Here is a 27,789-nt window from a genome sequence, read left to right as displayed (position 1 = left end):
TTCTGGCAGAGACTAACACGCCACGTACTGACAGCTAGTACTACATCCAACCAGGTCTCACAACATTTCGTATTCTGTAATTTACTGTACGTTTCGTATGGTATGTAATCATTTTTGGTTATCCATCACCCATTTCGTATGTTAAATTACAATTCGTATATGTTACGCATTCCCAAAACACTATCTTACGAATTTGCACAACGTATGTTACATTCTAGCAAGGTGGCTAACATTAGCTAGCTCGCTAACTTTAACAAGGTGAGGGGAAGGGTTAGCTAACACGCAAAGTAGCTAAAAAGTAGTTGGTAAAATGCAAAAGTGGTCCATGATTATATTCAAACTCACAACCTTTGGGTTGCTTGACGTTCACGATATACGCCCACACGGAGCAACCAACCACCCCACGTTTTAGTTTTTGCCGTAACTAACCATCTGTCTTAAGTTACATTTGGTATGGTTACATATCATACTAATTGTAGTGTCTCGGGTTTCTGTGCAAAATGATACGAAATGCTCTGAGACCAGGTTGCCACATCGGGGAAAGTTAAGTCATTTTGGCCAATTTAATTACATTTTATTTAACTAGGCAAGTCGGTTAAGAACAAGTTCTTATTTACAATGACAGCCTACACCGGCCAAACTTGGATGACGCTGGGCTAATTGTGCGCAGCCCTATGGGACTCCTAATCACAGCCGGTTGTGATACAGCCTGGATTCTAATTAGGGTGTCTGTAGTGACTTAGACAGCTGCACCACTCGGTAGCCATTCTGAGTGGAACACACTAACTTTACTCTCTACTGAGTTTCCCAAACTCGGTCCTAATCAATGCTTGATGATTAGTTGAATATTTGAATCAGCAGTGTAGTGTTAGGGCAAAAAACAAAATGTGCACCCGGAGAGGCCCCAGGACCGAGATTGGAGAACTCTGCTCTGTTGCACATTTGCCAAACTCAATCAACAGCAGGGTGAGTGTCTGCAGGTTTTTGCTTCTCCCTTGTACTTGATTGAATAATTAAGATCACTAATTAGTAAGGAACTCCTCATCTGGTTGTCTCGTTCTTAACCAAAAATCAGCAGACACTCGGCCCTCCATGGAATGAGTTTGACACCTCTGCTCTACTGTATTTACTTGCACCGGGGCTGTATGTATGTCCGCTCTTGCTTGCATTAGCAGTTTGGGATAATAATGCACCTTCCACAGCATAGAGATGACTAAGCACCTGTACACATCATACACACATGCCTTGTTTGTTTGCCAGTACCATGGAGACTGAGCAGGGAAGATAGAGGCCTTGTTTGTTGTAGTCAACAGTTTTGTGCAACCGTTTCCTCTCACAAGTATTTAATAAAGGATTAATAGACACATTTAATCAGCTAGTGAAGTGTAAAATATTTTTCACGGGTCATGGAGAGAAAAGACTACACCTGAGACCGAGTCTACACAATATAGTCCCTATCTTTGCAAAACAGTCATCAGTTGTCCTACCCATTGTTATCGACAGCTTTCAGCTAGGCACATGCATTATTTATTGTTCCAGGTTGGTGCCTCGAGGGAAGTTCATCGAAATCCTTACCCATTATATTCTAAGGGGAGAACTTCTCTAATAACATAAATTGCCCCATCACATTCAGTTGAACCTACCTACAACTGGCTGATAATGATCCAATAGCATTCACGTCCTTACACCTGTCTCTCCAAGAAAACTGGCTTTAAACAACACATAATAACGCCTATAAAAATAAAAGCTTAGATAAGACGTTGAACCGCCCATGTTACCGGCTGGATAAGAAGGGATGACTTGCAAACTGTTTTGGATTGACCTAGAACAGTAAGCTTTGTTATATTCACACACAATGCAGTTAAACAAGTGTTGTAGCTTTAGAAAGAGGAAAGTGCATTGGGCTTTTTAATGCATTGCTTCCTGCCAGCAATGCATTGTGAACAAAAGCCCTTGACTTTCAGTATTGCCAGTGGAGCCCTTGGTATTTATGTGGCAAGGCAGAGGCTTTGATGGCTAGTGGTTGCTGTGCCCTTCATGGTCCCACAAACAGTGGCCACAGCCAAGTTTTACATACACAGCCCATGACTGTCATTTCATTTTAAGCCTTGTTCACACTGTAGGCCTTAATGCTCAAGTCAGTTTTGTTTTTCAAATCCATTTTGGAATATTGACTGTCCAAACAGAAAGTTAAAGTTAAAAATGACAATCTGATGTGTGTGTTCAGACAAGACATTTGCTGACATGGGTAAGCTAGTATTCATAGTAATGACGGGTCTGTGCAGTGGTGGAGACTGACTGGTGGTGTTCATGCTTCTTATCAGTTAGAAGTTATGTATTAATCTAAAGTTACAACAATGCTTGCCATAGACATGTCCCAGTTGATTTGAATGTTTAAAATCATAGTGGAAGAACACTTTTAATGATCCAACTTGAGAAATGAGTCGTTTTTAGCTAGCCACAGCAGTCAACTAGCTAGCTAGGTAACAGTAGCTGTTTGGCATTCTAGCACATTCACTCGTTTGTAAACAATTAACAAGCTAGTTAGCTACCACTTTTAGTATGTATGTATGTGTATGTCAACATATTAGGCATATCTTGTTCCTAGACAGTAGCTAAGTTTGAAAACCACTTGAAGGCAAATAAATCGTATTTGACCATTCAGACAGAAGTCGAATGGCCAGGAATCAGATTTGCATCTGATTTCAAACCGCCTATGAAGGTAGTTTGAAATGTGGCCTGAAATAACCCATTTTATGTGATTTTTAGCTATTCAGACTGCAGGAAAAAGAACAGATTTGAATCAGATATTCAACAAAATAGGATCTGACTCACTTCAAACTGGCAATGTGAACAAAGCTTCAGTGTCCTACAACATTGGTGTGTGTGTGTGTGCACATTACTGTTAGCGTCAGCAGGACCGGGGGAATTATGTCATTATCAGTTCCAAGGGTCGTTACGTGATTGGTTCTGCATTCAAAACAGACCTGCTTGAAATAAGCCAAACCCACTGCTCATTATAGTGATGTCAAGCAACGTCAATGCTTGGGGCATATTCACCAGGGTTCCACTCAATGAGGTGCACCATATCAATGTTCAGATATAAATATGTAATGTAGGACAGCCATGCTTCTCTGTCATGTAGAATAGGATAACATCATGTCCGCGCTATACTAGGAGTGTTTCTATCTGCAACGACCTCCTGAAGGCAGGAGAGAAAGGCTGACTCTTGCCTTCGAGGCATTGTATGTCAAAACATTGGCCTTTGTGAACACACACACACACAATGCATGTGTGGCTGGTGTGAGGTGTTTCCACCAACAGTGTGCTGCTCTCAGGTGGTCCCAAGGGTGAGTTGATAAAGATGTCCCTCTCCCCATTAAACCAATAGGCTCAGGTATCGACATGGCCCTGAATCAGGGCCAGACACAGCAGGGTCTGGGGTTACACACACACACGCAGAGACTCTTAAATGTGCACGCAGAAACAACACACACTGATGCGACCTTAAAGAAAACCCACACATAGAGGTGTGTGTGTGTGTGTGGTCCAGTCACTATTGTGTGCGTCTGGGAGCCCTGGCCTGCGCTGTTAAATATTAATTCTATGATCAGGTGTCAACATTGTAGAGAGAAAGAGATGGACAGATACATCTTACCTTCTCCTCTGTCTGGCAGGCTATGTCAGTGTTACTCCTCAACATTTAATTACTAGGGGACCCGAACTGTTGGTGAACATTTTTGTTCTAGCCCAGCACTAACACATTTAGATTCAACTAGTGGTCTCTGTGGCACGGCTTGATGATGCGTGCAGGAATGTGACTGGACTGATGGGTGGATGATAGATGGAGGGATACCTACACACACTGACGCACACAGCCGCTAAATACAAAATATTAACCAAGGGGTCAGAGTCGGAGAGAGAAGACGGAAAGGGGCTGGCTAGGAAGATTCTGTTTTAATCTAAGACATTCCAAAAATGACAGTGAGGAACATGCTTTGGGAAAAAGGTGCTGAAGTTTTGGAATTCAGTTTCCTTATTCATTCAAACCTACTTGTGCTAACCAGATTTGCTGGATCAGTCAAAAGCATCACAAGAATCAAAAGTGACCAATGGGATGAGTTGCTTCTCGAAGGGAAACTGTTTAACACACAGCTTTTGTGGAGTTAGGTCTACTTTACTAGCTTAAATACTTGAGCGTCATTTGCAATAAAGAAATGAGGCCTATTTTCTCCACAATAACTCATAGAAAATATTGTATCCAAAATGGATGCTAGTGTACTTGATAGTGAACAAGAAACCAATTGGAACACATGATATAATGAATTAACTAGAAGACTTAAGACATTGTTTTCAAAATGGATGCTCCATTATCAAATCGGGGCGGCAGTGTAGCCTAGTGGTTAGAGCATTGGACTAGTAACCGAAAGGTTGCAAGTTCAAATCCCCGAGCTGACAAGGTACAAAATCTGTCGTTCTGCCCCTGAACAGGCAGTTAACCCACTGTTCCTAGGCCGTCATTGAAATAAGAATTTGTTCTTAACTGACTTGCCTAGTAAAATAAAGGTAAAATAAATAAAAAGTTTGTGTCACGTGCGCCAAATACAACAGGTGTACTAGACCTTACAGTGAAATGCTTACTTACAGGCTCTAACCAATAGTGCTAAAAAGGTAATAGGTGAACAATATACAAGTTCACTTCATGGAATAGACTCTGAAACAATAGGAAAACACTAACAGAAGGCAGTGTTGTGATTAGAGGTCTACCGATTATGATTTTTCAACGCCGATACCGATTATTGGAGGACCAAAAAAGCCGATACTGATTAATCGGACGATTTTTAAAAATAAATACAAATAAAATTAAATAATAATAATAATAAAAAAATATATATATTTGTAATAATGACAATTACAACAATACTGAATGAACACTTATTATAATACATCAATAAAATCAATTTAGCCTCAAATAAATAATGAAACATGTTCAATTTGGTTTAAATAATGCAAAAACAAAGTGTTGGAGAAGAAAGTAAAAGTGCAATATGTGCTATGTAAGAAAGGTGACGTTTCATTTCCTTGCTCAGAACATGAGAACAAGCTGGTGGTTCCTATTAACGTGGGTCTTCAATATTCCCAGGTAAGAAGTTTTAGGTTGTAGTTATTATAGGACTATTTCTCTCTATCCCATTTGTATTTCATATACCTTTGACTATTGGATGTTCTTATAGGCACTTCAGTATTGCCAGTGTAACAGTATAGCTTCCGTCCCTCTCCTCGCTCCTACCTGGGCTCGAACCAGCAACACAGCGACAACAGCCACCATCGAAGCAGCGTTAACCATGCAGAGCAAGGGGAACAACTACTAGAAAGCTTAGAGCGAGTGACGTTTGAAACGCTATTAGCGCGCGCTAACTAGCTAGCCATTTCACTTCGGTTACACCAGCCTCATCTCGGGAGTTGATAGGCTTGAAGTCATAAACAGCGCAATGCTTGACGCACAACAAAGAGCTGCTGGCAAAATGCAAAGAAAGTGCTGTTTGAATGAATGTTTACGCGCCTGCTTCTGCCTACCACCGCTCAGTCAGATACTTAGATACTTTTATGTTTGTATGCTCAGTCAGATTATATGCAACGCAGGACACGCTAGATAATATCATCAACCATGTGTTGTTAACTAGTGATTATGATTGTTTTTTTTATAAGATAAGTTTAATGCTAGCTAGCAACTTACCTTGGCTCCTTACTGCATTCGCGTAACAGGCAGTCTCCTTGTGGAGTGCAACGAGAGAGAGGCAGGTCGTTATTGCGTTGGACTAGTTAACTGCAAGATTGGATCCCCCGAGCTGACAAGGTGAAAATCTGTCCTTCTGCCCCTGAACGAGGCAGTTCCTAGGCCGTCATTGAAAATAAGAATGTGTTTTTAACTGACTTGCCTAGTTAAATAAAGGTATAAAATACATTTTAAATCGGTGCCCAAAAATACAGATTTCCGATTGTTATGAACTTGAAATCGGCCCTAATTAGTCGGCCATTCCAATTTAATCGGTCGGCCTCTAGTTGTGATAATGGACACGTTTTAATAGAATAAACACATTGTTTAGAGCACACACGCCAACTCAATGAAGACCGTGTTGTCAGATTGGACACAAGCGTTGTACTGAGACCTCATAAAATAAAGGCCATTACTCCAGGACCGGGGCAGGTTTCATTGGTTTATTTCCAGGGAGAACAGAAACAGATCATCTGCAGTTAGATCATAGGTTCATCTAATCAAGTTGATTTTCTAATTTAATCTGAAGAATGGACGCACAGGCACTTTCTATCTTTGTAGAGACTACTGAATTGAATAAGTTCTGCCAGGCGACTGGTTTCTCTCTCAAAGAATAACCCAAATGTGTGTCTGTATCCTGAGGAAGGTTGCTCCAGACAAAGGGACCTTGTCATCCCTTGTTTAGATTGAGTCAGTCAAAGGTGGATCTCCTGTGGGTCCGATGACAATGCACACATCAGCAACGAACCGTGTGGTCAACCGAATGACACACACACAGGGCCCCAGAGCAATGTAATATTTATGGTTCTGATGGAGGCGGGGGACAAGGTAAGCCTTACAGGCCCCAATCACAAAACCTGTGGAGACCATGGCCAAAAGTTGTGTGTGTAATACAAACACACCAACACCAGCTATGACGGTGACGAGTGGGTGAATCATGCTAATATAAATTAGGAGTATCAGTGTTAACCCTGGTGCCTTGGCTTAATTGAACCTGGCCTCGCCTAATACCTCAGCCACCTAATCATCCACTTCAATCCAGTTAGTCTCCTTCAACTTCTGTTGTAAAATAATTTATTTAATACCTCTACTCTAGGGCAGATTCTAACAATGTTTTAGGGTATTTTTACTGTTTTCTAATATTTTTTTTGTCCCATTTGAGACTTAACAACACAGCCAACAAAGATCAGCACATCATTGAGTCATGGAACATCTACAGTCGTGGCCAAAAGTTTTGAGAATGACACAAATATTAATTTCCACAAAGTTGGAAGCAATGCAAGCAATGCAGGTGTAGAAGCACGGTGGTTAGGAAAAACTCCCTAGAAAGGCCAAAACCTAGGAAAAAACCTAGAGAGGAACCAGGCTATGTGGGGTGGCCAGTCCTCTTCTGGCTGTGCCGGGTAGAGATTATAACAGAACATGGCCAAGATGTTCAAATGTTCATAAATGACCAGCATGGTCGAATAATAATAATATTATTATTATTATTAAGGCAGAACAGTTGAAACTGGAGCAGCAGCACGGCCAGGTGGACTGGGGACAGCAAGGAGTCATCATGTCAGGTAGTCCTGGGGCATGGTCCTAGGGCTCAGGTCCTCCGAGAGGGAGAAGGAGAGAATTAGAGAACGCACACTTAGATTCACACAGGACACCGAATTGGACAGGAGAAGTACTCCAGATATAACAAACTGACCCCAGCCCCCTGACACACAAACTACTGCAGCATAAATACTGGAGGCTGAGACCGGAGGGGTCAGGAGACACTGTGGCCCCATCTGAGGACACCCCCGGACAGGGCCAAACAGGAAGGATATAACCCCACCCACTTTGCCAAAGCACAGCCCCCACACCACTAGAGGGATATCTTCAACCACCAACTTACCATCCTGAGACAAAGCTGAGTATAGCCCGCAAAGATCTCCGCCATGGCACAACCCAAGGGGGCGCCAACCCAGACAGGATGACCACATCAGTGAATCAACCCACTCAGGTGACGCACCCCCTCCAGGGACGGCATGAGAGAGCCCCAGTAAGCCAGTGACTCAGCCCCTGTAATAGGGTTAGAGGCAGAGAATCCCAGTGGAAAGAGGGGAACCGGCCAGGCAGAGACAGCAAGGGTGGTTCGTTGCTCCAGAGCCTTTCCGTTCACCTTCCCACTCCTGGGCCAGACTACACTCAATCATATGACCCACTGAAGAGATGAGTCTTCAGTAAAGACTTAAAGGTTGAGACCGAGTTTGCGTCTCTGACATGGGTAGGCAGACCGTTCCATAAAAATGGAGTTCTATAGGAGAAAGCCCTGCCTCCAGCTGTTTGCTTAGAAATTCTAGGGACAATTAGGAGGCCTGCGTCTTGTGACCGTAGCGTACGTGTAGGTATGTACGGCAGGACCAAATCAGAGAGATAGGTAGGAGCAAGCCAATGTAATGCTTTGTCGGTTAGCAGTAAAACCTTGAAATCAGCCCTTGCTTTGACAGGAAGCCAGTGTAGGGAGGCTAGCACTGGAGTAATATGATCAAATTTTTTGGTTCTAGTCAGGATTCCAGCAGCCGTATTTAGCACTAACTGAAGTTTATCTAGTGCTTTATCCGGGTAGCCGGAAAGTAGAGCATTGCAGTAGTCTAACCTAGAAGTGACAAAAGCATGGATTAATTTTTCTGCATCATTTTTGGACAAAGTTTCTGATTTTTGCAATGTTACGTAGATGGAAAAAAGCTGTCTTTGAAATGGTCTTGATATGTTCTTCAAAAGAGAGATCAGGGTCCAGAGTAACGCCGAGGTCCTTCACAGTTTTATTTGAGACGACTGTACAACCATTAAGATTAATTGTCAGATTCAACAGAAGATCTCTTTGTTTCTTGGGACCTAGAACAAGCATCTCTGTTTTGTCCGAGTTTAAAAGTATAAAGTTTGCAGCCATCCACTTCCTTATGTCTGAAACGCATGCTTCAGCAAGGGCAATTTTGGGGCTTCACCATGTTTCATTGAAATGTACAGCTGTGTGTCATCCGCATAGCAGTGAAAGTTAACATTATGTTTCGAATAACATCCCCAAGAGGTAAAATATATAGTGAAAACAATAGTGGTCCTAAAACGGAACCTTGAGGAACACCGAAATTTACAGTTGATTTGTCAGAGGACAAACCATTCACAGAGACAAACTGATATCTTTCCGACAGATAAGATCTAAACCAGGCCAGAACTTGTCCGTGTAGACCAATTTGGGTTTCCAATCTCTCCAAAAGAATGTGGTGATCAATGGTATCAAAAGCAGCACTAAGGTCTAGGAGCACGAGGACAGATGCAGAGCCTCGGTCCGATGCCATTAAAATGTCATTTACCACCTTCACAAGTGCCGTCTCAGTGCTATGATGGGGTCTAAAACCAGACTGAAGCATTTCGTATACATTGTTTGTCTTCAGGAAGGCAGTGAGTTGCTGCGCAACAGCCTTTTCTAAGATTTTTGAGAAGAATGGAAGATTTGATATAGGCCGATTAGTTTTTTATATTTTCTGGGTCAAGGTTTGGCTTTTTCAAGAGAGGCTTTATTACTGCCACTTTTAGTGAGTTTGGTACACATCCGGTGAATAGAGAGCCGTTTATTATGTTCAACATAGGAGGGCCAAGCACAGGAAGCAGCTCTTTCAGTAGTTTAGTTGGAATAGGGTCCAGTATGCAGCTTGAAGGTTTAGAGGCCATGATTATTTTCATCATTGTGTCAAGAGATATAGTACTAAAACACTTGAGCGTCTCTCTTGATCCTAGGTCCTGGCAGAGTTGTGCAGACTCAGGACAACTGAGCTTTGAAGGAATACGCAGATTTAAAGAGGAGTCTGTAATTTGCTTTCTAATGATCATAATTTTTTCCTCAGAGGTTCATGAATTTATCACTGCTAAAGTGAAAGTCATCCTCTCTTGGGGAATGCTGCTTTTTAGTTAGCTTTGCGGCAGTATCAAAAAGGAATTTCGGATTGTTCTTATTTTCCTCAATTAAGTTAGAAAAATAGGATGATCGAGCAGCAGTAAGGGCTCTTCGGTACTGTCTTTCCAAGCTAGACGGAAGACTTCCAGTTTGGTGTGGCGCCATTTCCGTTCCAATTTTCTGGAAGCTTGCTTCAGAGCTCGGGTATTTTCTGTGTACCAGGGAGCTAGTTTCTTATGAGAAATGTTTTTAGTTTTAGGGGTGCAACTGCATCTAGGGTATTGCGCAAGGTTAAATTGAGTTCCTCAGTTAGGTGGTTAACTGATTTTTGTCCTCTGGCGTCATTGGGTAGACAGAGGGAATCTGGAAGGACATCAAGGAATCTTTGTGTTGTCTGTGAATTTATAGCACAACGTTTGATGTTCCTTGGTTGGGGTCTGAGCAGATTATTTGTTGCAATTGCAAACGTAATAAAATGGTGGTCCGATAGTCCAGGATTATGAGGAAAAACATTAAGATCCACAACATTTATTCCATGGGACAAAACTAGGTCCAGCGTATGACTGTGACTGAGTGGGTCCAGAGACATGTTGGACAAAACCCACTGAGTCGATGATGGCTCCGAAAGCCTTTTGGAGTGGGTCTGTGGACTTTTCCATGTGAATATTAAAGTCACCAAAGATTAGAATATTATCTGCTATGACTACAAGGTCCGATAGGAATTCAGGGAACTCAGTGAGGAACGCTGTATATGGCACAGGAGGCCTGTAAACAGTAGCTATAAAAAGTGATTGAGTAGGCTGCATTTCATGACTAGAAGCTCAAAAGACAAAAATGTCTTTTTTTTTTTTTGTAAATTGAAATTTGCTATCGTAAATGTTAGCAACACCTCCGCCTTTGCGGGATGCACGGGGGATATGGTCACTCGTGTAGCCAGGAGGTGAGGCCTCATTTAACACAGTAAATTCATCAGGCTTAAGCCATGTTTCAGTCAGGCCAATCACATCAAGATTATGATCAGTGATTAGTTCATTGACTATAATTGCCTTTGAAGTAAGGGATCTAACATTAAGTAGCCCTATTTTGAGATGTGAGGTATCATGATCTCTTTCAATAATGACAGGAATGGAGGTGGTCTTTATCCTAGTGAGAACATCAGGCATCAGTGGCTTGAGATATTTTTGCCATATGATACTATGGAATACTGAAGTATAATTACAAGCATTTTATAAGTGGCAAGTCTTTTTATTGACAATAACATGAAGTTGACGCAAGAGTCAATATTTGCCGTGTTGACCCTTATTTTTCAAGACCTCCGCAATCCGCCCTGGCATGCTGTCAATTAACTTCTGGTCCACATCCTGACTGATGGCAGCACATTCTTGCATAATCAATGCCTGGAGTTTGTCAGAATTCGAGTGGTTTTGTTTGTCTACCTGCCTCTTGAGGATTGACCACATTCTCAATGGGATTAAGGTCTGGGGAGTTTCCTGACCATGGACCAAAAATATCGATGTTTTGTTCCCCGAGCCACTTAGTTATCACTGTTGCCTTATGGCAAGGTGCTCCCTCATGCTGGAAAAGGCATTGTTTGTCACCAAACTGTTCCTGGATGGTTGGGAGAAGTTGCTCTCTGAGGATGTATTGGTACCATTCTTTATTCATGGCTGTGTTCTTAGGCAAAATTGTGAGTGAGCCCACTCCCTTGGCTGAGAAGCAACCCCACACATGAATGGTCTCAGGATGCTTTACTGTTGGCATGACACAGGACTGATGGTAGCTCTCACCTTGTCTTCTCTAGACAAGCTTTTTTCCGGATGCCCCAAACAATCGGGAAGGGGATTTATCAGAGAAAATGACTTTTCCCCAGTCCTCAGCAGTCCAATCCCTGTACCTTTTGCAGAATATCAGTCTGTCCCTGATGTTTTTCCTTGGGAGAAGTGGCTTCTTTGCTGCCCTTCTTGACACCAGGCGATCCTCCAAAAGTATTCGCCTCACTGTGCGTGCAGATACACTCACACCTGCCTGCTGCCATTCCTGAGCAAGCTCTGTACTGGTGGTTCCCTGATCTCGCAGCTGAATCAACTTTAGGAGATGGTCCTGGTGCTTGATGGACTTTCTTGGGCACCCTGAAGGCTTCTTCACAACAATTGAACCACTCTCCTTGAAGTTCTTGATGATCTGATAAATGGTTGATTTAGGTGCAATTTACTGGCATCAATATCCTTGCCTGTAAAGCCCTTTTTGTGCAAAGCAATGATGACGGCATGTGTTTCCTTGCAGGTAACCATGATTGACAGGGGAAGAACAATGATTCCAAGCATCACCCTCCTTTTAAAGCTTCCAGTCTGTTACTTGAACTCAATCAGCATGACCGAGTGATCTCCAGCCTTGTCCTCATCAACACTCACACCTGTGTTAACGAGAGAATCACTGATATATCAGCTGGTCCTTTTGTGGCAGGTCTGAAATGCAGTGGAAATATTTTGGGGGGATTCAGTTAATTTGCATGGCAAAGAGGGACTTTGCAATTAACCTGATCACTCTTCATAACATTCTGGAGTATATGCAAATTGCCATCATACAAACTGAGGCAGCAGAATGACACACATTAATATTTGTGTCATTCTCAACATTTGTGTCATTCTCAACTTTTGGCCACGACTGTAGATCCCAGTCGGCAGAAAAGTAACCTACATTAGAAAAAGCTAAAAAAGATCTAGAAAGGTTAGCCCATATAAGGGAACTAACTAAACAAAAGCTTGATCAGGAATGAGGTAGGTACAGGGGAAGTTTAATGAGCTGGTTCCAGTCATTCTGTGTGTGAGCGAGTGCGATAGGCCAGAAAAGCTGATCGAATCTTGCTACTTGTGGCCACAGTTGGCAACACAACTGACCGAAGCATAAGAGTTCACTGTACCAGTGCTCTATGTGTGTGTGTGTGGCCCATTAACACGGCGCCTCTGCTCCTCACGCTGTGCTTAGAGTCTTGACTAGATGAATAATTTATTAGAAAGGGAGTTGCTGCCCCAAATCACAGATCTAGGATCAGCTTACCCTCCCCAATCCTAACCTCAACAGTTGGATGACGCGAAACTGACCTCAGATCAGCATGTAAGGGTGACTTCATCTTATTGTCTCCAATATGGTATAGCCTATGGGTTGTGATGTGGGACAAATGAATGATGCTATATAAGTTACCAGGCCATCGGTTGTATCAGAGTTGTGAATCTGTCTAGCGGTTATTAAAATATTGGTTAAAGGATGTTATTTAAATGTTGGCTGAATGTTGCAGCACAGTTGGGAGCTTTTGATCTGGTCCTATTTAAGAGCATGGTACTTCTGTGTCAGATTAGCTGCCTGCCAACCAGGTAGATAACAAGATTACAGCAGTCAAACCGTGGCAGTCTGCTTCATTAACATTTGTCTGTGTGTGTTGACCGTGTGTTGTCGTGCTTAGGTTGTGGTGTAATGTAGATCGATAAAATGAGAGTTAACGTAGTCAAACAGGCTGTATATGGACACACACACTTGTGGTGTACGAACACACACCGGTTGTTGTGGATTGATAAAATCTGTCTGAGTTACAGGGAATTCTTTATCTGTAAACAGTAATTAGGACAATGACCTTTTGCCTGGTATGTGGGTGTTTGGCTAACTACTAACCACAAACTGTGTTAGGGAGTCGAGGGACTATGGCACAAGGTCATGGGCACAGTGTGTGTTGGAGCTTTGAGCGGGGCCTAGTGATGGAACCCACCCATACGCACCCAGGACACACACACCCATTGGCTGTGCTACCTCCTGATGAAAGATCCGAGTTGGGAATCCCCTTACAGTTGAGACAGTGTGACACTGAAGTTCACACACCCTTGAGTACGGTTTTAAGAGGCAGCAGACAGGTCACTGTCTCCCTCTTTTCCAAGTCTGTAATATGACTTTCAGCAGAACTCTATAATGTTCCATAACAGGCCTATAGGCCTACCTCTCTGTTTCACGATCTGGTCTCTCCTCGGTACTGGTATTTATTAGGATCCTCATTAGCTGCTGCAAAAGCGTCATCTACTCTTCATGGGGTCCACATGAAACATTACCTAGTACAAAACATTATTAGTCAAGGACTGGAGTACATACATTTAAAACATCACACCTAACCTACATATCCGTAGATACACTATCTAGGTCTAATACATAGTACAGTGCAAATTACAATAGAAGGGATGTATATAAAATGGTTGTCTCTCTCCACACTCCCCTTTGTGCAGTAAGGTGTTCTTTTTATCTGTTTTTTAATCCTAGCTTGAGTTACCTGGGGTGGCAGAGTTCCATGTAGTCATGACTATTTAACACTGCGTTTCGCCAGCCTCTGTTCTGGACCTGGGGACTGAAGAGACCTCCGATTGCATGTCTTGGGCTGTACCGATGAGTGTCCAAACTGTGCCAACTGCATGAACAGACCGTTCGGTACCATCAATACCTCACACAAAGACCAATAGTGATGCAGTCAACTTTGAGGCAGGAGAGATTGACATGCATACTGACAATCACCTCCGTGTACATCTAAGTGCGATACGTGCTGCTTTGATCTGAATCAACTGCAATTTACCGATGTCCTTCTTTGCCGCACATAACCACACCGCTGGGCAGTAGTCAAGGTGGAATAAAACTAGGGCCTGTTGGATCTGTCTGGACAGACCTCTTCCCATTTTAGCAACTATTGAGTCTATGTTCTGACCATGAAAGCTTGCTATCTAGGGTTACACCCAGCAGTTTAGTCTCCTCAACTTGCTCAATAGACACATGATTAAATAATAGATATAAACAAGGTTTAGCGTTGAGAGAGTAATTTCTCCCAAAAATTATGCTTTTAGTTTTGATATTCAGCACCAGCCTATTGCTAGATGTCCATTCGAAAACTGACTGGAGATCAATGTTGTCTCAGTTAGTTATTTTACTGTTGTAGCCGACGTGTATACTATTGAGTCGTCATCGTACATAGACAAACAGGCCTTATTCAAGGTCAGTGGAAGGTCATTTGTAAAAACAGAAAACAATGGGCCTAGCAGGCTGCCCTGCGGTACACCACACTGAAATTCATTTGTATGAGAGGTTTCCATGAATGAAAACCCTCTGAGTTTTATTAAATAGGTAACTCTCAGTCCATAATAAGGCAGATGATGCAAATCCATAACACCTAAGTCTTTTTCAGCAATAGGTTATGATCAATGACATCAAAAGCTGCACTGAAGTCTAACAAAACAGTTCCCACTATCTTCTTGATATCAATTTCTTTCAGCCAATCAGTCATTTGTCAGTGCCGAGCATGTTGATTGCCCTTCCCAATAAGCATGCAGAAAGTTGATTTTTAATTTATTTTCTGTAAAATAACTTTAATTTATCAAACAATTTTTCCCAAAAGTTTGCTCACCACTTTTAACAGGCAGATTTGGTTGGCTCCCTTGTCTCTTAGACTATCCCTCTGTCTTTCCTTCCTTGTCCATTATCTTTCTTGTCCACTCTCTCAGCCTTTATTTTTTTCTTCTCCCTGGTGAGAGAGAGGGACTGTACTTTAATGAATTGTGCCAATAATGACAGGTTAAATGCAATGCTCTCTCCTATCTTTCGCTTAGTCTCTCCCTCTCAAAATTAAGGGTGTCTTGTATTTGTAGTTATGATGTATGCTAAGGGCTTCTTTCCTTGATGTTGAATGAATAACAACAATACTAATTTTCTCCTCTCCCTTCCTCTCCTTCCTCCTCCCCCTGCAGGTTTGCTAAGAACCTGTCCCCAGACAAGATCAACCTGAGCACGTTGAAGGGCGAGGGCCAGCTCACCAACCTGGAATTGGATGAGGAGGTACTGCAGAGCATGTTGGACCTGCCCACCTGGCTGGCCATCAACAAAGTGGGCTGCAACAAGGCTGCCATCCGGGTAAGAGAGGGGGAGACATGCGCACACACACCTGCACTCTGGGCGGTGCTTTCGCCCTTTGTCCCTCTCCTCAGATGTACCCCACCATCATAGTCCATATTTTACTGTCTGCTACCTCTCACCCTGCCCACCCCCCTCTCTCACCCGCAATCTCACTCCCCCACTTTCATTCTCCCTTCTCTTGTAATGTTAGCGGTGAATATAGAAGTGCACTGAGATGAACTGTCTGTATGGGCACATCATCTGACACTCCCTGGAGATGGTGAATGGAGCAGAATAACAACAAACTCTGTTACTCAGTTCTCTACTACCAGCCTTCTCCTTCCTCTTCTGAAACCCCTTCTGTTTTCTTTGCCCTAATGATTCTCTCATATTTTATCTCTGCTGTCTTGGGTCTTCATCTTATCCCTGTCTCATGACCTTCCCTTTTACATAGCAGGCAATATATTTTAACGAGTAGAGTGGGGAGCTGCCCAGCGTTGAAACTGTGAAAGGATAGTTTTGTCTTCTGAAATTGCCTTGAGTTATGTCTGTCTGGCTGTTCTCCTAGATGAGGCCCATTTTGAGTGTCACTAACTTAGCTTTATTGATGTGTCACACTCTCTGTGCATTATCCTTGGTGTAATGCTGCAGTCGTAATGGCCCAATCATTGAGGTAATGCGTGCTGCATACGTGTGTACCTGGTCCTCGGTGGCCATGCTCTTCCTCTGCTGAGCAGACATGTACATGGCCTCGCTGAGTGACTTGGCGTACTGGACCATGGCTTTGAGCTGGGAGTCAGTCATCACCCACAGCAGGTCATCTAGGATCAAGATCAGCTTAGAGGCCACCACGTTACAGTAATTGGAGTTTTGCCAGTACGTCACAGAGTTCTGGTCATCTAGCCTAAAGGAACAGTGGGCTTGGTCATCTAGCCAATAGGAACAGTGAAATAGTGGGCGTGGCCCACTTAGCCGGGGAGGACCAGTGGGCGTGGCCCACTTAGCCGGGGAGGACCAGTGGGCGTGGCCCACTTAGCCGGGGAGGACCAGTGGGCGTGGCCCACTTAGCCGGGGAGGACCAGTGGGCGTGGCCCACTTAGCCGGGGTGGCCCACTTAGCCGGGGAGGACCAGTGGGCGTGGCCCACTTAGCCGGGGGGACCAGTGGGCGTGGCCCACTTAGCCGGGGAGGACCAGTGGGCGTGGCCCACTTAGCCGGGGAGGACCAGTGGGCGTGGCCCACTTAGCCGGGGAGGACCAGTGGGCGTGGCCCACTTAGCCGGGGAGGACCAGTGGGCGTGGCCCACTTAGCCGGGGAGGACCAGTGGGCGTGGCCCACTTAGCCGGGGAGGACCAGTGGGCGTGGCCCACTTAGCCGGGGAGGACCAGTGGGCGTGGCCCACTTAGCCGGGGAGGACCAGTGGGCGTGGCCCACTTAGCCGGGGAGGACCAGTGGGCGTGGCCCACTTAGCCGGGGAGGACCAGTGGGCGTGGCCCACTTAGCCGGGGAGGACCAGTGGGCGTGGCCCACTTAGCCGGGGAGGACCAGTGGGCGTGGCCCACTTAGCCGGGGAGGACCAGTGGGCGTGGCCCACTTAGCCGGGGAGGACCAGTGGGCGTGGCCCACTTAGCCGGGGAGGACCAGAAAAATATATAAGGAATATGTGACTGTATTTAGCATATAGGTTAAATACAAGAATACAAGAAAATATGATCATATTATGGCTGTGCCGATGTTGTTATGCTGACTAGATTGCAGGTGTATGATATTGAACCAATATTACTGTCACGTATCGGAGCTTGGCTGGCTGACTCTAATTCCTTCTCTTCATTGACAGATCCCATGGACCAAGCTGAAGACCCACCCCATATCTCTGGTAAGTCCCGCCCTCCTTCCCCCCCATTGCTGACACGTTACAACTGTTTTAGCCACTTGTCCCCCTCAAAAAAAAAAGGCCTGTAACAACATGGGCAAATAAGGTAACTGAGAATTGTGTTGTATGACCAAAATAACCTTCATTATTATCACTGGTATTGACAATGGAAGGCTGCTGCTCTCTGATCCCATGTATTATACACCATCTCCTGCTGTTGTGGCCTTGAGCAAGGCACATAACTCCCCACAAAGTAAAATACTGCCCTGATATACAGTAGGCTAAGACACGTGGTCCGTCAACCCTCCGTCTGGAGAGCTACTGTATAAGACACGTGGTCCGTCAACCCTCCGTCTGGAGAGCTACTGTATAAGACACGTGGTCCGTCAACCCTCCGTCTTGAGAGCTACTGTATAAGACACGTGGTCCGTCAACCCTCCGTCTGGAGAGCTACTGTATAAGACACGTGGTCCGTCAACCCTCCGTCTTGAGAGCTACTGTATAAGACACGTGGTCCGTCAACCCTCCGTCTGGAGAGCTACTGTATAAGACACGTGGTCCGTCAACCCTCCGTCTGGAGAGCTACTGTATAAGACACGTGGTCCGTCAACCCTCCGTCTGGAGAGCTACTGTATAAGACACGTGGTCCGTCAACCCTCCGTCTGGAGAGCTACTGTATAAGACACGTGGTCCGTCAACCCTCCGTCTGGAGAGCTACTGTATAAGACACGTGGTCCGTTTCCCCCTTTTCTCCCCGATTTTTGTCTCATCGCCTCAACTCCACAGTGTGCTCGGGAGGCGAAAGTCGAGTCATTCGTCCCCCCCAAACTGCGCTTCTTAACACCTGCCCGCTTAACCCGGAGGCCAGCCGCACCAATGTGACAGAGGAAACGCCGCTCACCTGACAACTGGAGGCTACCGGCCCGCCACAAGGAGTCGCTGGAGTGCAATGAGCCAAGTAAAGCCCCCCCCGGCCAGACCCTCCCCTAACCCGGACGACGCTGGGCCAATTGTGCCCCGCCCTATGGGACTTCCGATCACGGCCGGCTGTAATACAGCCTGGGATTGAGCCCGGGTCTCTAGTGAACCATCTAGCACTGCGATGCAGTGCCTTAGACCGCTGCGCCACTCGGGAGGCCGGTGTGCAGGCTTTTGATCCAACCCTGTTCAAACACCAGTCAGCTTATCCAAGGTCCTGTTGAGCAGCAGATTTCTTTGCAATAGGGTGTGTGGGTAGGGCTGGACCAAACGCCTGTTTGTGACTGTTCTACACCTGGAGTATGCAGCATTGGTTTCATCAACTATGCACCTGTATCAACTGTGTCGGCCATTTGCGGTTATACACAAGTGCCGGTGGAAAGTTATTTTAGGATCATCAGACATGACAATGACATTAGTACATGCTAACCAGACAAACGACAATATGTTTTGAATTGGCCCTCTACACTGAATAACAATATAAACACAATGATAAATGTTGGTTTCATGAACTGAACATTTTTTATACATTTTTACATCCCTGTTAGTGAACATTTCTCCTTTGCATATCAAGAAGCATGCTCATTACACAGGTGCACCTTTTGCTAGGGACAATAAAAGGCCACAGATGTCTTAAGTTTTGATGGAGCGTACAATTGGCATGTTGACTGCAGGAATGTCCACCAGAGCTGTTGGCAGAGAATTGACTGTTCATTTCCATACCACAAGCTGCCTCCAACGTCGTTTTAGAGAATTTGGCAGTACTTCCAACCGGCCTCACAACCTCAGACCACGTGTAACCACGCCAGCCCAGGACCTCCACATCCGGGTTCTTCACCGGCGGGATCGGGGGGGGGGTGTTTATATTTTTGTTCAGTATAGTTAAAACGCAGGCGATGTGAAACCTAGGACTTTTCCAGGATTTGCACTGCTGACCAAAAATTAGCTTTAACTGGGCAAATAAATAATTAATTAGCAATAAATATTCACAAATGTGCAAACACGGGTATGTTCGCTTTGATCTCAAAAACACATCTCGTGACTGATTGAAAGACTGCACGTGCCTGTCAATAAAGGCCTACAATAATTATCCTCTGAAGTGCTCTGCAGAGATTGAGGCCAGTGTGCTATACACTAATCTGGATGCCACTCATCCACTTCTGATGGGAGTAGCCTCATTGTTTGATTTTTGCACAATCTTTTTTTTCTTGTCCATTCCAACTTAATCCATGATCATGTCCGACTATTTTTTTTTTTTACTTTCATGGGCAAGCAGACAACCGTTAATGTGTGTGTGTGTGTTAATCATCTGCATCTCTGTCTCCCAGACCCTGGACAAGGTGGTAATGGAGATGAGCACCTGTGATGAGCCCCGCCCTCCCAATGGCCCGTCTCCCATAGCAACGGCCTCGGGGCAAAGGTGGGAGCTGGTGCTCTTTCTCTCTTTTTCTCCCCCCTTTCAGAGGGTAGTTGTGTGTAAGTGCATGTCTGTCTGCCTGTCCTTGTGCGATGGGGGCTGAAAAATACTTTACTAAACACCTGCATTCAGTTCATCCAAATCCAACCTTCAATTGCCTACCTCCTCCTCTTCCCCCACTCCCCCAGTGAGTATGGCTTTGCTGAGAAGGTGGTGGAGGGCATCTCTCTGTCCATCAACTCCATCGTGGTGAAGATCAGTGCCAAGGCGTTCAACGCCTCCTTTGAGTTGAGCCAGCTGCAGGTCTACTCTGTCAACACCAGCTGGAGCCTGTCGGACCTCCGCTTCACACGCATACAGGACCCACACAGAGGAGAGGTGGGTGCACTGCATACACGCATGGAAGTGTATGTAACCATGGCAACCCAATGTGTGTGTGTAACCATGGCTACCTGTGCGCCCCTCAGATCCTGACGTTTAAGGAGATCAGCTGGCAGATGATCCGCATCGAGGCGGACGCCATCCAGAGTGCCCAGAACGAGATGCTGAGTGCCCCCATCCGCCTCATCACCAACCAGTCCAAGATCAGAGTCACCCTGAAGAGACGGGTACAATACGCCACACACATGCAGACATGCGGGCAAGGAAACACACACTTAGGTGCAAACACACACACCCGTGTCATCGTCAACCAGTCCAAGATTAGATGTCACTGTGTGTTCGGCCGGTAGGACGAACACACAGCACACTGATACACACTGACCCGAAATCAGTAGTACTCTGAAGAGACTGGTAGGACACACACTCCACGCGCACACACATTCGCCTCATCACCAACCAGTCCAAGATCAGTTGCTCTCAAGAGACTGGTACGACACACACACACGGTGCAGTCACACACGCACTCAGAACAGTCCTTGGTCTAATAGAATAGAGAACACTGTGGGCCAACAGCCTGCAGAATCAGCTTCAGTAAACAAAGATCTTTATCTCACACACCAGCAAGCCCTACAGCCACTGTGTGTTTAAACAGACAAAAGTGTGTGTGTGGGTTGTATGCACACTCCTTTGTCTGTGTGTGTGAAAACAAAGATGTACCAGATGACTGTGTGCTGAGTATGTACTTTCTCCAGTCAAGTCAGTCAGTCAGTCAGTCATGGAGTGTGTGTCAGTCAGTCAGTCAGTCAGTCAGTCATGGAGTGTGTCGTCAGTCAGTCAGTCAGTCATGGAGTGTGTCAGTCAGTCAGTCAGTCAGTCAGTCATGGAGTGTGTGTGTCAGTCAGTCATGGAGTGTGTCAGTCAGTCAGTCATGGAGTGTGTGTGTCAGTCAGTCAGTCAGTCATGGAGTGTGTGTGTCAGTCAGTCAGTCAGTCATGGAGTGTGTGTGTCAGTCAGTCAGTCAGTCATGGAGTGTGTGTGTCAGTCAGTCAGTCAGTCAGTCATGGAGTGTGTGTGTCAGTCAGTCAGTCAGTCATGGAGTGTGTGTGTGTCAGTCAGTCATGGAGTGTGTGTCAGTCAGTCAGTCAGTCAGTCAGTCATGGAGTCAGTCATGGAGTGTGTGTGTCAGTCAGTCAGTCAGTCATGGAGTGTGTGTGTCAGTCAGTCAGTCATGGAGTGTGTGTCAGTCAGTCAGTCATGGAGTGTGTGTGTCAGTCAGTCAGTCAGTCATGGAGTGTGTGTCAGTCAGTCAGTCATGGAGTGTGTGTCAGTCAGTCAGTCATGGAGTGTGTCAGTCAGTCAGTCATGGTGTGTCAGTCAGTGGAGCGTGTGTCTCAGTCAGTCAGTCATGGAGCGTGTGTCTCAGTCAGTCAGTCAGTCAGTCATGGAGTGTGTGTGTCTCAGTCAGTCAGTCATGGAGCGTGTGTCAGTCAGTGGTCATGTGTGTCTCAGTCAGTCAGTCATGGTCATGGAGTCAGTCAGTCAGTCAGTCATGGAGCGTGTGTGTCAGTCAGTCAGTCAGTCATGGAGTGTGTGTGTGTGTCAGTCAGTCAGTCAGTCATGGAGTGTGTGTCAGTCAGTCATGGAGTGTGTGTGTCAGTCAGTCAGTCAGTCATGGAGCGTGTGTGTCAGTCAGTCATGGAGCGTGTGTGTCAGTCAGTCAGTCAGTCAGTCATGGAGTGTGTGTGTCAGTCAGTCAGTCAGTCAGTCAGTCAGTCAGTCATGGAGTGTGTGTCAGTCAGTCAGTCAGTCATGGAGTGTGTGTGTCAGTCAGTCAGTCATGGAGTGTGTGTCAGTCAGTCATGGAGTGTGTGTCAGTCAGTCATGGAGTGTGTGTCAGTCAGTCAGTCAGTCAGTCATGGAGTGTGTGTCAGTCAGTCAGTCAGTCAGTCAGTCATGGAGTGTGTGTGTCAGTCAGTCAGTCAGTCATGGAGTGTGTGTGTCAGTCAGTCAGTCAGTCATGGAGTGTGTGTCAGTCAGTCAGTCATGTGGAGTGTGTGTCAGTCAGTCATGGAGAGTGTGTCAGTCAGTCAGTCATGGAGTGTGTGTGTCAGTCAGTCAGTCATGGAGTGTGTGTGTCAGTCAGTCAGTCATGGAGTGTGTGTGTCAGTCAGTCAGTCATGGAGTGTGTGTGTCAGTCAGTCAGTCATGGAGTGTGTGTGTCAGTCAGTCAGTCATCATGTGTGTGTGTGTCAGTCAGTCAGTCATGGAGTGTGTGTGTCAGTCAGTCAGTCAGGAGTGGAGTGTGTGTGTCAGTCAGTGTGTGTGTCAGTCATGGAGTGTGTGTGTCAGTCAGTCAGTCATGGAGTGTGTGTCAGTCAGTCAGTCAGTCAGTCATGGAGTGTGTGTGTGTCAGTCAGTCAGTCAGTCAGTCAGTCAGTCATGGAGTGTGTGTGTCAGTCAGTCAGTCAGTCATGGAGTGTGTGTGTCAGTCAGTCAGTCAGTCAGTCAGTCAGTCAGTCATGGAGTGTGTGTGTGTCAGTCAGTCAGTCAGTCATGGAGTGTGTGTCAGTCAGTCATGTGTGTGTCAGTCAGTCAGTCAGTCAGTCATGGAGTGTGTGTGTCAGTGTGTCAGTCAGTCAGTCAGTCAGTCATGGAGTGTGTGTCAGTCAGTCAGTCATGGAGTGTGTCAGTCAGTCAGTCAGTCAGTCATGGAGTGTGTGTGTCAGTCAGTCAGTCATGGAGTCAGTCAGTCAGTCATGGAGTGTGTGTGTCAGTCAGTCAGTCAGTCAGTCATGGAGTGTGTGTGTCAGTCAGTCAGTCAGTCAGTCAGTCAGTCAGTCAGTCATGGAGTGTGTGTCAGTCAGTCAGTCAGTCAGTCAGTCAGTCATGGTGAGTCAGTCAGTCAGTCAGTCAGTCATGGAGTGTGTGTGTCAGTGTGTCAGTCAGTCAGTCATGGAGTGTGAGTCAGTCAGTCAGTCAGTCAGTCATGGAGTGTGTGTCAGTCAGTCAGTCAGTCAGTCATGGAGTCAGTCAGTCATGGAGTGTGTGTCAGTCAGTCAGTCAGTCATGGAGTGTGTGTCAGTCAGTCAGTCAGTCAGTCATGGAGTGTGTGTGTCAGTCAGTCAGTCAGTCAGTCATGGAGTGTGTGTCAGTCAGTCAGTCAGTGTGTGTGTCAGTCAGTCAGTCAGTCATGGAGTGTGTGTCAGTCAGTCAGTCAGTCATGGAGTGTGTGTCAGTCAGTCAGTCATGGAGTGTGTGTCAGTCAGTCAGTCATGGAGTGTGTGTGTGTCAGTCAGTCAGTCAGTCAGTCATGGATGGAGTGTGTGTCTCCAGTCAGTCAGTCAGTCAGTCATGTCAGTCAGTCATGGATATGGAGAGTGTGTGTGTCAGTCAGTCATGGAGAGTGTGTGTGTCAGTCAGTCATGGATATGTGTGTGTGTGTGTTCAGTCAGTCAGTCAGTCAGTCATGGATATGGAGTGTGTGTGTGTCAGTCAGTCAGTCAGTCATGGATCAGTCAGTCAGTCATGGATATGTGTGTGTGTGTTCTCCAGTCAGTCATGGATATGGAGTGTGTGTGTGTGTGTGTTCTCCAGTCAGTCATGGATATGGAGTGTGTGTGTGTGTGTTCTCCAGTCAGTCATGGATATGTGTGTGTGTTCTCCAGTCAGTCATGGATCTCCAGTCAGTCATGGATATGGAGTGTGTGTGTGTGTGTCTCCAGTCAGTCATGGATATGGATGTGGTGTGTGTGTGTGTGTTCTCCAGTCAGTCATGGATATGGAGTGTGTGTGTGTGTGTTCTCCAGTCAGTCATGGATATGGAGAGTGTGTGTGTGTGTGTTCTCCAGTCAGTCATGGATATGGAGTGTGTGTGTGTGTGTGTGTGTGTGTTTCTCCAGTCAGTCATGGATATGGAGTGTGTGTGTGTGTGTTCTCCAGTCAGTCATGGATATGGAGTGTGTGTGTGTGTGTTCTCCAGTCAGTCATGGATATGGAGTGTGTGTGTGTTCTCAGTCAGTCATGGATATGGAGTGTGTGTGTGTGTGTTCTCCAGTCAGTCATGGATATGGAGTGTGTGTGTGTGTGTGTGTTCTCCAGTCAGTCAGTCAGTGTCATGATATGGAGTGTGTGTGTGTGTGTGTTCTCCAGTCAGTCATGGATATGGAGTGTGTGTGTGTGTTCTCCAGTCAGTCATGGATATGGAGAGTGTGTGTGTGTGTGTTCCAGTCAGTCATGTATGGAGTGTGTGTGTGTTCTCCAGTCAGTCATGGATATGGAGTGTGTGTGTGTGTGTGTTCTCCAGTCAGTCATGGATATTGTGTGTGTGTGTTCTCCAGTCAGTCATGGATATGGTGTGTGTGTTCTCCAGTCAGTCATGGATATGGAGTGTGTGTGTGTGTGTGTTCTCCAGTCAGTCATGGAGTCAGTGTGTGTGTGTGTGTTCTCCAGTCAGTCATGGATATGGAGTGTGTGTGTGTGTTGTGTGTGTGTTCTCCAGTCAGTCATGGATATGGAGTGTGTGTGTGTGTGTGTTCTCCAGTCAGTCATGGATATGGAGTGTGTGTGTGTGTGTGTGTGTCTCCAGTCAGTCATGGATATGGAGTGTGTGTGTGTGTGTGTTCTCCAGTCAGTCATGGATATGGAGAGTGTGTGTGTGTGTGTTCTCCAGTCAGTCATGGATATGGAGTGTGTGTGTGTGTCTCCAGTCAGTCATGGATATGGAGTGTGTGTGTGTGTGTGTTCTCCAGTCAGTCATGGATATGGAGTCATGGATATGGAGTGTGTGTGTGTTCTCCAGTCAGTCATGGATATGGATGTGAGTGTGTGTGTGTGTTCTCCAGTCAGTCATGGATATGGAGTGTGTGTGTGTGTGTGTTCTCCAGTCAGTCATGGATATGGAGTGTGTGTGTGTGTTCTCAAGTCAGTCATGGATATGGAGTGTGTGTTCTCCAGTCAGTCATGGATATGGTGTGTGTGTGTGTGTGTGTGTGTTCTCCAGTCAGTCATGGATATGGAGTGTGTGTGTGTGTGTGTGTGTTCTCCAGTCAGTCATGGATATGGAGAGTGTGTGTGTGTGTCAGTCAGTCATGGATATGGAGAGTGTGTGTGTTCTCCAGTCAGTCATGGATATGGAGTGTGTGTGTGTTCTCCAGTCAGTCATGGATATGGAGTGTGTGTGTGTGTTCTCCAGTCAGTCATGGATATGGAGTGTGGATATGGAGTGTGTGTGTGTGTTCTCCAGTCAGTCATGGATATGGAGTGTGTGTGCTCCAGTCAGTCATGGATATGGAGTGTGTGTGTGTGTTCTCCAGTCAGTCATGGATATGGAGTGTGTGTGTGTGTGTTCTCCAGTCAGTCATGGATATGGAGTGTGTGTTCTCCAGTCAGTCATGGATATGGAGTGTGTGTGTGTTCTCCAGTCAGTCATGGATATGGAGTGTGTGTGTGTGTTCTCCAGTCAGTCATGGATATGGAGTGTGTGTGTCTGTGTGTGTGTGTGTTCTCCAGTCAGTCAGTATGGAGTGTGTGTGTGTGTGTGTCAGTCAGTCATGGATATGGAGTGTGTGTGTGTCTCCAGTCAGTCATGGATATGGAGAGTGTGTGTGTGTGTGTGTTCTCCAGTCAGTCATGGATATGGAGTGTGTGTGTGTGTTCTCCAGTCAGTCATGGATATGGAGTGTGTGTGTGTGTTTCTCCAGTCAGTCATGGATATGGAGTGTGTGTGTGTGTGTGTTCTCCAGTGTGTGGAGTGTGTGTTCTCCAGTCAGTCATGGATATGGAGTCAGTCAGTCATGGATATGGAGTCAGTCATGTGTGTGTGTGTGTCTCCAGTCAGTCATGGATATGGAGTGTGTGTGTGTTCTCCAGTCAGTCATGGATATGGAGTGTGTGTGTGTTCTCCAGTCAGTCATGGATATGGTGTGTGTGTGTGTGTCTCCAGTCAGTCATGGATATGGAGAGTGTGTGTGTGTGTCAGTCATGTATGGAGTGTGTGTGTGTTCTCCAGTCAGTCATGGATATGGAGTGTGTGTGTGTGTTCTCCAGTCAGTCTCCAGTCAGTCATGGATATGGAGTGTGTGTGTGTGTGTGTGTCAGTCATGGATATGGAGTGTGTGTGTGTGTTCTCCAGTCAGTCATGGATATGGAGTGTGTGTGTGTGTTCTCCAGTCAGTCATGGATATGGAGTGTGTGTGTGTGTTCTCCAGTCAGTCATGGATATGGAGTGTGTGTGTGTGTGTTCTCCAGTCAGTCATGGATATGGAGTGTGTGTGTGTGTGTTCTCCAGTCAGTCATGGATATGGAGTGTGTGTGTTCTCCAGTCAGTCATGGATATGGAGTGTGTGTGTGTGTGTCAGTCATGGATATGGAGTGTGTGTGTGTGTGTGTTCTCCAGTCAGTCATGGATATGGAGTGTGTGTGTGTCTCCAGTCAGTCATGGATATGGATTGTGTGTGTGTGTGTGTGTGTTCTCCAGTCAGTCATGGATATGGAGTGTGTGTGTGTGTGTTCTCCAGTCAGTCATGGATATGGAGTGTGTGTGTGTTCTCCAGTCAGTCATGGATATGGAGTGTGTGTGTGTGTGTTGTTCTCCAGTCATGGAGTGTGTGTGTGTCAGTCATCTCCAGTCAGTCATGGATATGGAGTGTGTGTGTGTTCTCCAGTCAGTCATGGATATGGAGTGTGTGTGTGTGTGTTCTCCAGTCAGTCATGGATATGGAGTGTGTGTTCTCCAGTCAGTCATGGATATGGAGTGTGTGTGTGTGTGTGTGTGTGTCTCTCAGTCAGTCATGGATATGGAGTGTGTGTGTGTGTGTTCTCCAGTCAGTCATGGATATGGAGAGGTGTGTGTGTTCTCCAGTCAGTCATGGATATGGAGAGTGTGTGTGTGTGTGTTCTCCAGTCAGTCATGGATATGGAGTGTGTGTGTGTGTGTGTTCTCCAGTCAGTCATGGATATGGAGTGTGTGTGTGTGTGTTCTCCAGTCAGTCATGGATATGGAGTGTGTGTGTGTTTCTCCAGTCAGTCATGGATATGGAGTGTGTGTGTGTGTTCTCCAGTCAGTCATGGATATGGAGAGTCAGTCATGTGTGTGTGTGTGTGTTCTCCAGTCAGTCATGGATATGGAGAGTGTGTGTGTGTGTGTTCTCCAGTCAGTCATGGATATGGAGTGTGTGTGTGTTCTCCAGTCAGTCATGGATATGGAGAGTGTGTGTGTGTGTGTGTGTGTGCTCCAGTCAGTCATGGATATGAGAGTGTGTGTGTGTTCTCCAGTCAGTCATGGATATGGAGTGTGTGTGTGTGTGTTCTCCAGTCAGTCATGGATATGGAGTGTGTGTGTGTGTGTGTTCTCCAGTCAGTCATGGATATGGAGTGTGTGTGTGTTGTGTGTTCTCCAGTCAGTCATGGATATGGAGAGTGTGTGTGTGTGTGTGTTCTCCAGTCAGTCATGGATATGGAGTGTGTGTGTGTCTCCAGTCAGTCATGGATATGGAGTGTGTGTGTGTGTGTGTGTTCTCCAGTCAGTCA

At 45.8% G+C, this 27,789-nt stretch overlaps 1 protein-coding gene across 1 annotated transcript in view; it reads left to right on the top strand.

The window, feature by feature from the left end:
* Positions 1-27,789, top strand: part of LOC135515719 (bridge-like lipid transfer protein family member 3B) — a 61,236-nt gene that overhangs the window by 942 nt on the left and 32,505 nt on the right. The window contains 5 exon segments of the mRNA XM_064939411.1: positions 15,470-15,632; positions 17,451-17,489; positions 19,793-19,884; positions 20,070-20,259; positions 20,349-20,489. Coding sequence (XP_064795483.1) covers positions 15,470-15,632; positions 17,451-17,489; positions 19,793-19,884; positions 20,070-20,259; positions 20,349-20,489 — 625 coding nt within the window.

Source organism: Oncorhynchus masou, chromosome 27 (genome assembly GCF_036934945.1).
Source record: "Oncorhynchus masou masou isolate Uvic2021 chromosome 27, UVic_Omas_1.1, whole genome shotgun sequence".
In the NCBI taxonomy this organism is placed as follows: Eukaryota; Metazoa; Chordata; class Actinopteri; order Salmoniformes; family Salmonidae; genus Oncorhynchus; species Oncorhynchus masou.
The sequence above is the reverse complement of the archived record's forward strand: the minus strand, read 5'-3'. Positions and strand labels throughout refer to the sequence as shown.